The sequence below is a fragment of the Aphelocoma coerulescens genome, assembly GCF_041296385.1.
Source record: "Aphelocoma coerulescens isolate FSJ_1873_10779 chromosome W unlocalized genomic scaffold, UR_Acoe_1.0 ChrW_unloc_scaf_1, whole genome shotgun sequence".
NCBI classification, from domain to species: domain Eukaryota; kingdom Metazoa; phylum Chordata; class Aves; order Passeriformes; family Corvidae; genus Aphelocoma; species Aphelocoma coerulescens.
In genome coordinates, this window is record NW_027184080.1 from 3729303 (window position 1) to 3744669 (window position 15367).

At 39.6% G+C, this 15367-nt stretch overlaps 1 protein-coding gene across 1 annotated transcript in view; it reads left to right on the forward strand.

The window, feature by feature from the left end:
* Positions 1-15367, forward strand: part of LOC138102741 (guanine nucleotide-binding protein G(q) subunit alpha) — a 214959-nt gene that overhangs the window by 139365 nt on the left and 60227 nt on the right. Inside the window, exon 3 of the mRNA XM_069000493.1 lies at positions 10477-10631. Coding sequence (XP_068856594.1) covers positions 10477-10631 — 155 coding nt within the window. The remainder of the gene's footprint in view (positions 1-10476; positions 10632-15367) is intronic.

Sequence of the window (15367 nt, forward strand, 5' to 3'; positions counted from 1 at the left end):
TCTGTTTTTTCTATAGAAGTTGATTGTTACAGCGGGGATACTGTAACACAATGCACCAAACCAGGAGGCCCGTGGAAAAGAAATATATATCTGTGGACAGATTCTTGGTAGATGTTTCAGAGAGATGTTTATTTCTCCAGCCGCATGGCCGGAGCTCTGCCGAGGAACCCTCACAGCCTGGGTTGAGGGTCCTTGCCCACGCAGTGAAACACAAACCAACCAATGGGAACGAGGCTGACCAGGGGCTTGGGAAACCCCATGCCTCCCCTCAGGCCCCCTCTCCCAGGGCTACATGGCAGGGGGAGGAGACCCCGACATTTCACCTGTTTATTTTTAACAAAAGAGATGCAAAACTTAACATTGAAAACAACAAGGACAGTTTCAAAACAAAACAAGCCACCCTCCTGAGTCTTTAAATGTCCAAACAGATTCTGTGGAACATCTTAGGGCTGACAGAAGGGAGACAGAACTCTCTGAGCATGCTTTGTGGGGAAACTGAGGCAGGAGAGGGTTTAATTTCTTCCCTCCCCCTTTTCATCCCCCACTCGGCATTGGAAAGGGATTTTTGGGGTAACAATTGGCAAAGGTATGGTTTTATGAGGGAAACCATGGATGAAAAAACAGATTGGGAATACACTGGGGATAATAGGATATAGGGTAAAAGGGAAAGGTGGGATAAGGAAAGCGAGACACTAGGGGGGCTTATAATGGAGATGTTGTCTAACATGACTACGATTTTTAGCATATATACTGCCTTTTACAGGAACACCATCAGGCCCAGTGACCTGCGATGCTTGTAACCCTTTTCTACCTTGTACAATTTTGAATTCCACCACCTCTCCATCTCCCAAGCTTGGGATGCATTTTTCAGGGTTATTCTTTTTAATAGCAGTTCTATGCACGAATATGTCTTGCTGGTTGTCACATCTCGTTATAAAACCATAATTTTGTTTAACATTATACCATTTTACTATTCCTAAAACTTTAGCTACAATGGTATTTTCCTTTGTCCGAGTGGCTGCTGTTTTCTGTCTCGCTGTGTCTTTGCTCTCTCTTTCGCTCGCTCCCATGTTGGAACTGTCGGGGCTGCTCGGGAGTGCGCGCTCTTCCCAGGGTCGCGTTCGGGCCTGCACAGGCCAGGCCGGGCCGCGCAGCTCAGTTCTCCGTGCGTCGCCTCCTCTGGTTGCAGCTTCGCTGCCGCTGACAGGCCCTGCAGTCACGTCTCGGCCAGGCCTCCGAGCGATGACTCCCCCGCGCCCTGCTCCAGCACGCATTTCAGCTGGGCGCGGCTCCGCTCCACTGCCGGCAGCCGCCGCCCACGCGCCGCCCCTCTAGGTCGGGCGTTCACAGGGCTCACTCCACCACGCTCTGAACGGGGCCGAGCAGGCACCGCAGGGTCCCGCCGCTCACGCCGCACCTCCCTCCTCCTCCGACACTGTGGCTCGCGTGGCTCCACCTGCGCGGGAGGAACTGCCTCGCTGCTGCTCAAAGAGCGCTCGGTGCACGTGGGCGAGGCCACACGGTCCCTGAAGCACGCTTCCCTTCACCAGGACACAGCTGACATTGCTCAACAGTCTCGGTAATTAAATAATATTCATGAAAATATTCTTCCATCGGCATGTATTTTGACTCAAAAATTAACTGTGTCCAAACGGTGTTCCAAAAGTCTTTGGTAAGAATTAAATTCCAAGAAACATAGAAAAAGTTCTTAAACAACCATGAAAGGAAATGTTTCAGTTCTTTTTGAGCTTGAATCAAGCTAAAATTTACAAATCGTTGTTCAAGAATCTTTTTAAGTTTAAGATAAATGTCCATATGCAGCTCTGAGAGCCAAGAGTCTTTCCATGGTTCCGCCATAGTTTAGATATGGAATAGCAAAACAAAACCAAGAGGAGGAATCCAAAGTTTCTAGGGTTTACTCACACAAATCAGTCGCTTAGGGATCGGGGATCGTTCTGCTCACAATTCACCACCATTTGTTACAGCGGGGATACTGTAACGTAATGCACCAGACCAGGAGGCCCGTGGAAAAGAAATATATATCTGTGGACAGATTCTTGGTAGATGTTTCAGAGAGATGTTTATTTCTCCAGCCGCATGGCCGGAGCTCTGCCGAGGAACCCTCACAGCCTGGGCTGAGTGTCCTTGCCCACGCAGTGAAACACAAACCAACCAATGGGAACGAGGCTGACCAGGGGCTTGGGAAACCCCATGCCTCCCCTCAGGCCCCCTCTCCCAGGGCTACATGGCAGGGGGAGGAGACCCCGACAGTTGATTGCCAGCAGCATTTGTTGAACAAGTTATTTTAGTTAATGAAAATATTTTTGTAAATGTGGGTTTTTAGGAGGGAAGGGGGGAATAGAGACAAAAGTGATAATTCAGATTTTACAATTAGATATTCTATCAAAATAACAGTATTTTGATAAATTTATGTTGTTTTTATTTGTTAGGCAACAGCTTAAGTGAGTCAGGCAACCTGAAGCTTATATATAGGAAATATGAAACCTGGAGAGTGACCAGTCACACCCTTTTTTTGCCCTGCAACATGGCATAGTGTTTATTATCTTTGTGTCTGATGCAACTTGAAAGTAAACAAGAAATCAGGAAAATTCAGGGCACTGATTTCAGTATAGAAAGGAATTTCTGATTTATTCAGCTACTTCATAAACTTTCTCTGAGCCTTATTAAAAATAAAAAATGAAATATCATCGGTGTAGACATGACTTTTTTCTTTTGTTTTTCCACCGTTTTCTTAAATAAAAGTATTACAAGTAGAGTTTAATGATACATTTTGAAATTAAGTCATTTTCAAACTAAAGTCACAAGATATTTTGTTTAAATCTTTAGTTATTGTTTTGCTATAGTGCCCACGAGTCATGGGTTAGGACTCATTATTCTAAACATTTTACAGACAGTGAACAGTAACAACAAAAATGTTCTTTATTGCAAACCTAAATTTTTATATTCTGTTATGTGTCTGGAATTCTTTTTCAAAGATCATATGCTATTTTTCCTACTCAAAAGTTAGAATATAAAATAGGAAAGGATGACAAGTTCCTTTTTCGGCAATTTTGATACCATATTGACCTTTTTCAATAACTGTAAGATGATTAGCATTGTACCAAGCCTCCTTCCAGCAATTCACAACACATTTTATTAATTTATATATAATTTTTCAGTGTAGCACACCATGATGCCTCTTTCTGTTTAGCCTAATCCATTCTGTGCTTCAGAGTTGCTCAAAGGAAGCAACTACCTCTCCACAGTCCTCTTCCAAATTAGTTCTCTCAGGCTGCTATGTAAAAGCACTTTCCTACCTTGGACTGATTGTCAGAGATTTATGATTCCTGATACATTAAGGAACACATTCCCCATCTATTACTTTTTCAAGACACTGAAATACAGCCTACTCTCCTTGAATGTTACACCTGTTTCAATTATGTCCAAGTTTGAAGAAAAGTCTCTACTTTTTCATTTGCTCTTGATTTACTAGGTCCAAGGAAAAAGAAAAGAAGGGCAAAGGATAGATAAAGATTTCCTCCAAAGCTGCATATCTTGCTATACAGCCCAGTAAGGCAAGGCATTTGCTTGTACTAAGTTGTAGATTACAAGTCATCAAGGTCTGAATCTGTAAATGACTCATGACTTTGGTTGGCTAGCATAAATAATTGTTTCTTCTACAAGCAAGAGCTACATTCTCAAGAAATGAATCACTGGGGGTTTAATCCTCTCAAGACAGGAGAGAAAAAGTCATGTTCATGATGATGGCTTTTTGTGCTGACTTCCATTCAGCTTCCAGACTGCTTGGATCTGATCTCTTGCCATTGATGTAAATTATGCAGTCTATGTGAATTATACCATGCAGACCTAGAATCATAGAATAGCTTGGGTTGGAAGGGACCTTAAAGATCATCTAGTTCCAATCCCCCTGCAATGGGCAAGGACACCTCCCACTAGACCAGGTTGCTCAGAGCCCCATCCAGCCTGGCCTTGAACACTTCCAAGAATGGGGTATCCACAAGTTCTCTGGAAAACCTGTTCCAGTACCTTACCACCCTCACACAGTAAAGATTTTCTTCCTACTATCTAATCTGAACCTATCCTCTGTTCAAAGTCATTCCCCCTTGTCCTATCACTACATGTCCTTATAGAAAGTCCCTGTCCAGCTTTGTTGTAGGCCCCCTTTAGGTACTGGAATGCTGCTGTACAGTTCTCCTTGGAGCCTTCTCCAGGCTGAAAAACCCCAACTCTCTCTGCCTGTCTTCAGGCTTCACTGTGGTTGATGATTTAATTATTGGCAGGCCAAGCGCTACATTTCTTCCAGTTTTGGGAAATCCTGTTACAAAACAGAAAATATTCTAGGATTTGTTTTCCCATGTAAGAGAGATTGTTTAAATGGGCATCTTAAAATCAATTAGTCCACACAGACCATTGATACAAAACAACTTTGCCTACTGCATCTCAAGCATATTGCTTTCTTCTGTGGATCAGAATACTTTTTTTAAATAGACTGCATTTGTGTATGTTAGACTGCATTTGTGTATGTCTCTTATAAATCTTTTTGGTAGGTTAGAAAGCTGTCACCGAAACTGCGGGAAAAACAAAAACTCTTCAACAACATCTTTTTAGTGTTAGAGAATCAAGGCATTACTTTATTCTGGCCAGGATGTGCAACAGAAATAATTTCATCCACACATTGCCTGGATTGTGCAGAGAAAATCATTCCATCACACATAATCTTTACTAGATTTTTCACATACAGCCAAAATCCATAGAAATTCATTGGTCCCAAGTTACACAGTTCGTAGTATTTTGTTTCCTATTGGTTATTGATCCCTTTGCCTTCGATGTTAATTAGGTTCTCATTCTTCGTTCTCTTATCTATCTTTTCCCAGACCAGGTGTCTCCGACCATGCCAGGGGTGACATTTGGAGTTGATGGTCGTTATCTTTTGTGTATCTTCTGTTCTACTCCCAGCATGTTGAAATGTTAAACTCATCAGGCCTCGAGTGGTGAAACAGTCTTCTTGTGAAAAAACTTCAATTCTTTTCCCCCATGGCAAAAGTGAACAAAACCCCTGACTAAAGTTATATAAACATTTTAAACTTTGTATCATTTTCAACAAAGCTAGTTTGAAAAAATTACATAGACAATATCAAAAAGGAATATAAAAAAAATTAACTTCTTTCTAAGTTTGTTCTAACATTGACTGTAACCACTTGTAATGGTTTTAAAAATAAAAACTCAGTGGGAAAAAAAGTTAATACTGCTTGAGCCCCTCCCCCCTGCCCAACAGTGGAGGGGAAAACAAAGAAAACAAGACTGTGAGAGGTAAAACCAAAAACATTAAAGTCACAATTTTACTGAGGCAAAACGCTCAAACAACACAACAATACAGAGGAAAATGGTTTACCTACAAAACCAGAAAAGGCAAAACGTCACCTGCCCCCCCCGACCCCTTGGGCAAAACCAAAACTGTAGCTTCCCCCGCGCTGTCTGCCACGTGGCATCTGGGAGAACAAAGGCAGCACACCGGAGAGGCTCTTGTGGCTCAACCCTCCTCCCCCCAGCCCTGGAACAATGGAAAAACAGGGACAAAACACAGCCCGAGGAGCTAGTTCAAACCAGGAACTATGCTGCCAAAATGCGCGGTACTGGGCAAGCTCCCTCCTCGTGGCAGCAGCAGTGGTGGTGGCGGTGGGGAATGCTGTCACTGTCTGGAGCGTCCCTGACTTGCGGCGAGTGCCTCTCTTCCCAACGGCAGTGGGGGATGCTGAGTCTCTCTCGAAGTGGAAGCAGCAGCAAACCGGCAGGCAACATGCGGCTGGGTCCTGAGCAGGCTCTGGCTGCACGCGGCTCGACTGGACTGGGGGCCAACCCCGCCACTCCATTTCCCACGGCAACCTCCTGGACAGGAGCTGTCTTTCCAAAGCTTGGGCTCCACAGCTGAAGAAAATGACGAGCAGGGGACTCGCGGTGACGGTGCGGTCTGGACAGCACCAGCCTCTCCCCAGCTCCAGGCCAGAGAAAGAATGGCAGCCCTTATGCTTCTTCCTACTGCCTTAAAACACAGTCCACTAAAGATGATGTAGAGGAGTGTAGAATACACGATTTTGTTACCCCTAATGCTAAACTCTGCCTCCTATCCCTGTAACTAGGTCACCACTGTTTTAAGATTCCAAAAGGTTGGTGCATCTATGGAGAGAATATGGGAACAGATCCATTTTCTGTCCCGCTTAGTCACCGAGGAACATCAGTGCTTTCAGAAAGTTAGATAATAGGTAGAAAACTGACACTATGAAACAGTCATGGTTTAGGAATGGTACTCTGCAATTTACTTCTCCCAACGAGACTTTCCAAACCACACTGCCGCTCGGTCACTCCTCCTACCCCCTCTTCCACCCCCCCTCCCCGCAGGTGTCCAGAAAGGAGAATTGGAGGTACAAAAGGCAAAGATCACGGGTTGAGATAAGAACAATTTACTGGAAATGGCAATGAGAGAAAAAAAACTAACAGCAACAATATTAATAACAAATTTATGCAAAAAGAGAATGGTTCACATGCAAAAATGCTCACCACAGAGCCAGACCCAACCTGACTGCAGCCATGTTTTTCTGACTGGAAGGAACCTTTTTTCCCTGGAAGCAAGAGAGTCCCTTCCCCCTGCCCCTGGCAAATGACATAAGGTGTTATTAAATAACATAATGTCTTGGCCATGCCCCCTCCCGCTGATCTGGGCCAGAACCAGGACAGAACCTTAGAGATTAAAAAATATATTTCTTTTTAAACGCAATCAGGGGGAAAATAATATTGCCAGAATGACCAGTATAAAACTATAATATTCTTCAAGCTCAGAATTAGTTTTTAACATTGTCAATACTTTTCTGAAGGGAATGATGAAGAAGGAGAAGATAGCTATTTGAGTATCATCTAACACTGATTTCCTGGTTTCAGAAACATAAAATCATTGTTAGAAAATACCTCTAATGGTATTCCTGGAAATTTCAGTTTTCTTTTTTCTGGGATGACTCTTTTTAATACCTGTAGAAATCAAGGAAGAAACTCCTAAAAATTAAAATTTGATGTCATTTGCTAAAGATAATTGGATTAATGTTTTTGTAATATCTGTGGCAAATACTGTGCAAATTGTTACAGGTATTCTTATATCTTCAAAAGGACATGGAAAATGTTGTTCTTTGACTGCTGATGTCAAAGGTGTATCAGACTGAAAAGTCAGATCATCTAGATTTTGTTTGCAGAACATTACAGCCTAACTAGTAACTACATTTTAATTACCAATTTGAATTTGGTGGTATTCACAGAATCCTTTTTGTTTGTTTGTTTCACTGCTTTGATAGCAGTTGTTGGTGTTCCAAAATAAAGAAATCTCAGATGGTACAATTTTCTAAGGGGCAGTAGCTTTACTATTTTGTTTCAAGTAATGTCTATTTTTGGGTACAGGAAAAAGTATCAGTGAAGACTAAGAAATACTAGATAAAGTTTATACTGCGGAAACTGGATGAATGATGAGTCCTCAGATTTTTCATGCAAGCAATTTGAGTGCTAACATCAAAAGTAATATTCCAGGATTGATATTATATTAGTGAAAGGAAACTAAACCCAGTATTTAGCAGTTGTAGCATCACACATCATGCATGGTTGAGTCTTTTTCTGCATTAAATTTATGCTTTTGCATCTCATTAGGCTTCAGTAGAATTACTTTTGGCTTTTATCAGAGCAAATGAGAAAACAAACCAATAGATGAGATCCTGGTTTTAAATCTCTCTCTTTTTGACCAGAAATTAGAATCCACTAAAAGATGCTGACTGACAAAGACTCAGAGAAAGAAAAATTGTAATCTTCAGCAAAGTATAGTACCTCTGGGGAACAAGACGCCATAGCCTAGACGTAGCATAAAGACTTGAAATCTGTGTGAAGGGTTATTACTTTTTCTTTTTTAAGAAAAGCAGCATTGTTGTGAAGAGCTGTATGTCAGTAGGATACAAGTAGTCATGAGTCTACCCAAGTCTACCCAGGGAACCAGAAACAATTTTCATTGAGGAAAAAGGCTTGATGCCTTAAGAGGCCTCCTAGAAACAGAGACTGGACAGGAGTAAAAGAATAAAATAGGTATTTATTTGAAAGGCCTTCAAAGGTACACCCTGGGAGCCACAGGCCATTGTCAAGATGGACCCCAAGATGGACGACCAGTCACGAGTTCTTCACACCTTTATAGGTTTGGTTCATTTGCATATCAGGGTTAATTCTCCAATTAAAGCTTCAGTTCAATGATGTAATTTCCCCTCCGCTGGCCCCCCTTAGAAGCTCTTTGGTTTATACTTTTTGGGCCTAGGACAGTCTGGGTGACCTTGGAGAGCAGGCCTGGAGAGGCTTTGTTATGTCTACCTAGCACAAGTGAGCAGAAATTAACAGGCTACAAGAAACCTCAGAGTTACACTCTAAGCAGTACAGAATCAGAAAAATATAAAAGTTAAAACTTAGGCATCAGGCTGAATTAGATTTCTGATGGATACACATCATTGGTGTATATTGAACTTCATTTCAGAGGTTTTGCCACAGTGCAAAGTCATATTAGTTCTAGGGCAGGACAAACAGAACTGGTAAATAATTTAAAATCTTGAACTATTTCCCATAATTATATGTCTAAATAACTGAATAAAGTAATTACCTTTTATGATGCTCCTGATGTATAATACTTGAGCATCTGTCAATTATGATGAATTTCCAATGAAAGCTTAAGAGCAATTTTTGAATACTGAGTCAGTCTTTTACCTCTGTTAACATTTTGATATCAGCTGGCCATACTTTCAGAGCTCAAGAACAATAAAAGAAATAATATCTGAATATATGTTGTATCAGTTCGTCACAAGTAGTGAGCAAATACTTGGGGTATCATTCTTTTGGAAGACTATAAAGCCAATTGAATACATAACTGGGCTTGAGCAAAAAATACAAAATCTTTTGGGAAAAAATATATCTTCCTGTTTCACAAAAATATTGGCTTGTGCTTAGTGGAATACCATTTTTTAAAATTTTGTTATGAGATAATAGAAACCCTTCATGATCTGTCCAGTTTTGGGATGGGTGAACATGATGTTCCAGAAGAAAATATACTTTGTTAGGACTTGGAGAAATGAGTTCTTATAATAGAGAGCATATGTTCTCCATATCTCAAAGACAAACATTTTTTGTATTGAACTTGGGGTTCTTGATTTCCCCATGAGTAGACAATAGTTGCATGTATAAAATTTTTTTAAGTAATGAGTAGTAGCATTCTCCTGGACTGTCTAAAAGGAGGGGTCACAGGTTGTATGTATGTAAGCAGGATAAATTACTCTAAAAATAACAAACCCAGTCCTTTCTGTATGCATTTACCTGATTTAAAATGCAAAGGGGTCTGCGTCCTTACTGAAATGAGTCTAGTCTGAAATGTAGACTAAATTCGAGAATAGAATCCCTTGGATTTTTGTTTGCCTAAGTTTTAATCTATTCTTTTTCTCTCTTAGTGTACGTACATATAAATGAATCTCTGTAAAAGACAAGTTTTCTCCCTCCTTCCCATTCTTTCTACTCCCATCAGTCTAACTCTGCCAAGCTGCTTAAGTGGTTATAATTTAAAAAGCAAGCATATTATATGCCCTAAAATTGGACCTGAAAATTGAAACCTTTTTTAAAAATTAGCTTAATTAAATATAAATTTTCATGTGAACATGAGGAGGTATACTTACAGCTTTTTACTGGCTAGGCTAGTAGTTCAATGCCTTAGAAAGCCTTGGGCAGCCTAGAGAGGTAGCATGGGCAATCTAGCATTTCAGTAGCTCTAAAAGCGGTAAATGTATTAGCTGCAAAGCTGATACCACCAGCAGAAGCAAAGAGGGAGAAATATAGCTCCAAGCTTGCCTAATTTCCCATAATTAGAGGCTTTCAAAAAGAAACAGATGACAAGATGTTCGCAGAAAGAGTTGCAAAGCCAAAGAGGGCAGGCCCTCCCTTGGTCCTTTCTTTTATTCGGAGTAGGGGAAAGGGGAGGGCTGGGGGCGGACCCGAGGTGACCGGCCAATCAGACACTGCTAAAGAGTTTGAGTTACATTTGGCTTTGCCTGCGTTTGGAACAAAGGGGTTCAGAGCACATGACAGAGGCAAGTCCTGGCTTGTCTCAGGGAGGGGAAGCTCGGAACAGGCAGCAACAAACATTTTATCAATTTCAGCTAAATAATACTGGATTAGGATAAGCTTATTCTGAAATAATGGCCCATATACTCATTTTTTAATTCACCTTCTCTCATATCATCCTTATTACTATTTTTCTTAGTTTGAACACACCTGACCATCATTCATTCATAACCACACAGATGGCCAGTCTGAAAAATTATTCCTGTTAATCACATTCACAAGATATGAACTATTTGTAAACATAGAAAATGAAGTAAATTTGTTTTCTTTGTTTTAAATTAGGCTCATGCACAGTTAGTTCGAGAAGTCGATGTAGAGAAGGTGTCAACTTTTGAGAACCCCTATGTAAATGCACTGAGAAGTTTATGGAATGACCCTGGAATCCAGGAATGTTATGATAGACGACGAGAATATCAGTTATCAGATTCAACAAAATAGTAAGTATATAGTGGTTACAAACAACTGTATCTTATTTTCTGTTCTTTCTAACAAATTAATTCTTATTTTTTTCTTTGTATACTATATATATTTTGTGTACTTACATGTACAGGTTTTTGTGTGTGTGTGTACAAGTATCTGTATGTGCGTACATATTCAGCACAAATCTGCACTTAATAATGTGAATGTAAAGACTACTGTAAGGAAGGTAGTGAGTGTATCTAGTTTAGCATGTGTGTGTTTGTTTCTCAAAACATGTCTATGATAATTTGAAATCTTACATTAAGTTTATTACTAGGGAAGTACAATCAAAGGTAGACCTCTATTCATAAAAATTCCAATGCCCTTGAACATCTGTTTTCCTAGTTTAAAATAGCAATGGAATTTAACATTGGACCCTGAGCATTGTCTAAATGTCATCTCCAAGAAATTCAGTTGCTCTGAGTAATATACTACAGAGCTCTGGTAAAATTTTTCATCTGGTAAAAAAAAAAGGATGGTGGTAGAGGAGGATGACTTTTTGGTATTGCCCACTAGAAAAAGAGTTAGCATACTTGGATATTAAAGTTGTGGCAAAAAATTCCATGGTATCCACTGGAACTTTTAGATTACCTATGGAAATCAATCATATTATATTTTTCTGGTCTCCATGTCAGGTTCACATGAAAGGTATCCTCTCATTGGGGAAAACACAGAAGAAACTGAAAGGCACCATGAAGGTCCCATTAAAGTCAATGGAACATGGTCATACACATAACAAAAGTCTGGAGTGAAATTTACCTGCACAGTAGCCTGAGGGTCCTTATCTAGCACAATCCTTTATACATGATTGAGTCAAGACAAACTTTAAAATATCTTGCTGATACAGTTTAGGCAGCTAGAGAGCTACTAGTGCGTGAATTAGGTCTGCTCAGATTTGCTCCAATGCTCTGTTATTACCATACCATATTCTGCTTCTGCTTTATTAGCCTCTCATACAGGTTGTTCTATGCAATATGCTGTCCCATAGAGCTGGTTACCTTCACAGTCTATCACTCTTATTACTTATATATGCATATTTTGGTGCACAATGGTTCAAAATACAGTAAAATCGCTCTTGTATTGCATGGATTTTCAGTGTCCCCAAATATACAATATTGTCTTTTATTTTTCAATGGTAAGAAAGCTAAAAATCATAGGAAATAACACATAAGTGAAAATTTTTAGGGTACATAAGTAGGAAAAGAACATTTTAGAGACAAATTAAGCTAACTATACTTTCTAATTGTTTTAATTTTGAAATGAACAGCGAACATAAGTAGGTGAAACAGAGCTTTTCTTATAATTTGAATTTATTATATTTGTATGTCCTAACTTTGATTCCATGATAGATATAATACTGATTTCAAAATTGAAATTAATGCATATATTTTAATGGTTGCCTTAGAAGAATACAATAAAATTAATAAATCTCCAAAGTAGGAAATAGGCATCTGATGCCACTTCAGATCAAATTATACTGAATCTTAGTTTTGACCTAGTTCTAATGAAATCATCGTCATAATAGATCTTTTGAATAGTATTAAAATAGTATAGCTCATTAATGAGCTATAGAAACATAATTTTCATACATTTTCTTGCTAAAGGGAAATATACTAGTTGATTGGTAATTTTTAAAGCTCAGCATATGTAACCATTTAACAACATGATTTATTGAGGATTTTGTAGATTTTAATTATAAAATATTAGAGTTCATTTTGTGGTGTTCTGCAAAAATTGTTGTAGGACAAGTAATAAAACATTAGAATTATGAAGCACTATATATGAGTCTTTACATGAGCTTCTCTTATATTTTTGCTTGCAAATAGAGTTTCTTTAGATATGAAAGTCCAGGAAAAGCAATTAGCAGAAACCAAAGAAGCATTATTTCAAAAATACAGTCCACATGTCACCAAATGGGGTGAAAGAAACTTATCCAAACTTATCCTTTGATGTGAATAAGCAGACACTTCTTTATTCAGGGCACCGGGGACATGGGGGATAGCCTCCTCCAAAACATGTCCCACTTAACAAACCCCATCCATTTTATATGCTTTTTCTGCTGAATCATCATTACATAAGTTCTTTTACATACTATGCCTACCATTCCCGCTCTTAAATTTAACCTTTACATTGATTGGTTCCAATAGTTAATAACTTCATCAATATTCTTATTCTAAAACAATCATTGGTCCTCTGTACTGAGGTCTACTGATTTGTATCCTTAATATTAAAATCAAGATGGGAAGGGTAGTGGGTTTCCAAGCAGCATAACTGGTGAGCATGATGGTCTCCATAGCTTCTTGACTGAAACAGAAGGCTCCAGTAACTTCTTGGCGAGATTTCTGTGGTAACACATTCCAAGCACAGCACTCCTGATATTTCTATACCTTATACTTCACAATTTTCTACTTATAATCATAGCTAACCCTTTTACATGATTTAATTGATTATTTGATCAAAATATTCATAGCACACATGTTTAGGGATAAAACATTGTCCTTGTTTTAGCCAGGACAGGGTTAATTTTTGCAGTAGCTGGGAGGGGGCGTGGCCAGGGCCCGGAGGTTATTCTATACCATCTCACATCATTGCTGGGGGTGGGGGAAGGGCCTCACTTCTGAGGAGAAGGGATTCCTTTAGGTTGAGTAAGTGTGGCAGACTGGGAGGTCAGGGTGAGGTAGCAGTCACATCGGGTTGGGCGCTGCAGTGAGCATTTCCACATGTGAATCACTCTCTTTCATACACTTTTGTTGTTAATATTGTTGCTGTTGCTGTTTGTTTTCTTTTCTCATTGCCTTTTCCAGTAAATCGTTCTTATCTCAACCCGTGATCTTTGCCTTTTGTGCCCCCAATTCTCCTTTCTGGACACCTGTGGGGGTGGAAGAGGGGGATGGGGAGGGAGTGAGCAGCAGTGGGGTTTGGAGAATCTTGGTGGGAGAACTAAATTGGGGAGTACCATTCCTAAACCACAACAAACATCTAAACAAAATTTGCCAGCTTTAAGTCCCTATGTCACAAAGCAGAAAAACATAAATTTATGACTGGGATTGACAAAGCACTTAAAAAGAAGTAAGCAACCAGTGCTCACTGACTTGGTGAGATTTCAGTAATTTCATCTGACAATATATAAAACTGGAAAAACAGTTTGTTGGCCACCAGCTCTCTTGTATATGTTTTGAAACGTGTCAATCTCATTCTGCTTCTTCCTTCATCCCTTGCATGAGTCTCTCCTGTAGTCTTGTCAGGTTTTTTTGCCCCAGCCTTTTTACAATAGTGGTATTTTTAATCTGTTCAGTGTTGCTTTTTTTCCCTCGCACCATTAGTACATGTTGTCTTTCTAAATCTCTTTCCCTGTATTTTCTGGTTCTGTTGTTTCTAAATTCTGTTGCTAGCTTCTAATATATCCTGTAAGTTTATATACTTTCACTTTCTGTCATCTTCTGAGCTGCTTTGTCATTCTCAGTGTCACCAAAACTGCGGGAAAAACAAAAGCTCTCCAACAACATTTTTAATGTTAGAGAGTCAAGGCATTACTTTATTCAGGATGTTGTTCTGGCCAGGATGTACCACAGAAATAATCTCATCCACACATAGCCCGGGTGTGCAGAGAGAATCATTCCATGACACATGACCTTTACTAGATTTTTCAGATCTTTTATACAGTCAAAACCCATAGAAACAAATTGGGTCAGTGTTCATTGGTCCCAGGTTGCGTAGTTCTTAGTATTTGGTTTCTTATTGGATGCAGGTTTCTTTGCCTCCGATGCTAATTAGGTCTTCTTCCTTATATCTTTCTTCTTAGACTAGGTGTCTCTGACTAGACAGGGGTGAGGTTCAGAGCTGATGTTCCATTAATGGCTGCTGATAGCCCTTGTCTTTTGGGCTACTGTCACTTGGTTGAGATGTTAAGTTCATCAGGCCTTGAATAGAGGAACAATGCCCTGGAAAGAAGCTTCAGTTCCCTTCTCCCGGGTCAAAGGCAAACAAAACCTTTGACTAAAGTTATACAAAAAAATTTTAACTGGTATATTTTTGAACATTAGCAAGACTTTTGAAGTTTTCTATCCACTTCTAGTACACTGCAAAAATACGTCTGATAGATGTGCGATTACCAGAAGGGGTGAGAGGAGTGTCTAAGAAAGTACATTTCCTGAAAGGTGGGAGTTGATTTAAACCTCTTGGTAGCTCAGCAAATGGATTACATACTTTCCCCTTACCACTGGATGCACCGATGGTTGTATGTTCATATTGTTTTTTAAGTAATTTCTAAACTTGTATCTGCACTAAAGTCAAGAGCGCAACTTATGAAATGATATTATTCACTTCCCACATACATTGCTGGGTGACTTACCCACTTATTTACCATGAAACCACTTCCATTTATGGCTTCAAAGATACCATTCACAGTGTGAGACATGTAAACCAACACCACATTGTGGATAGCCTGAAATAATAGCTAGGTGAGATTAGATCTTTTTCTATATATAAACTCTACAGACCTAAACCCAAATAGAAACAAGCCACTAGTCAACAGTTTGATTATATCATGTTTTTTCAAAGTCTAAAGGTAAGAGAAGCAACAGTTTTGCCAAGAAGATACAGTTGTTAGAAGTAGCATTTTACATTCATGTTACAACTTACAGAATTTAGACTATGTTGAAAAAGTTCGACGACTTTGGCAGGGGAAGACATTGCAGAACAACCAATATGATTG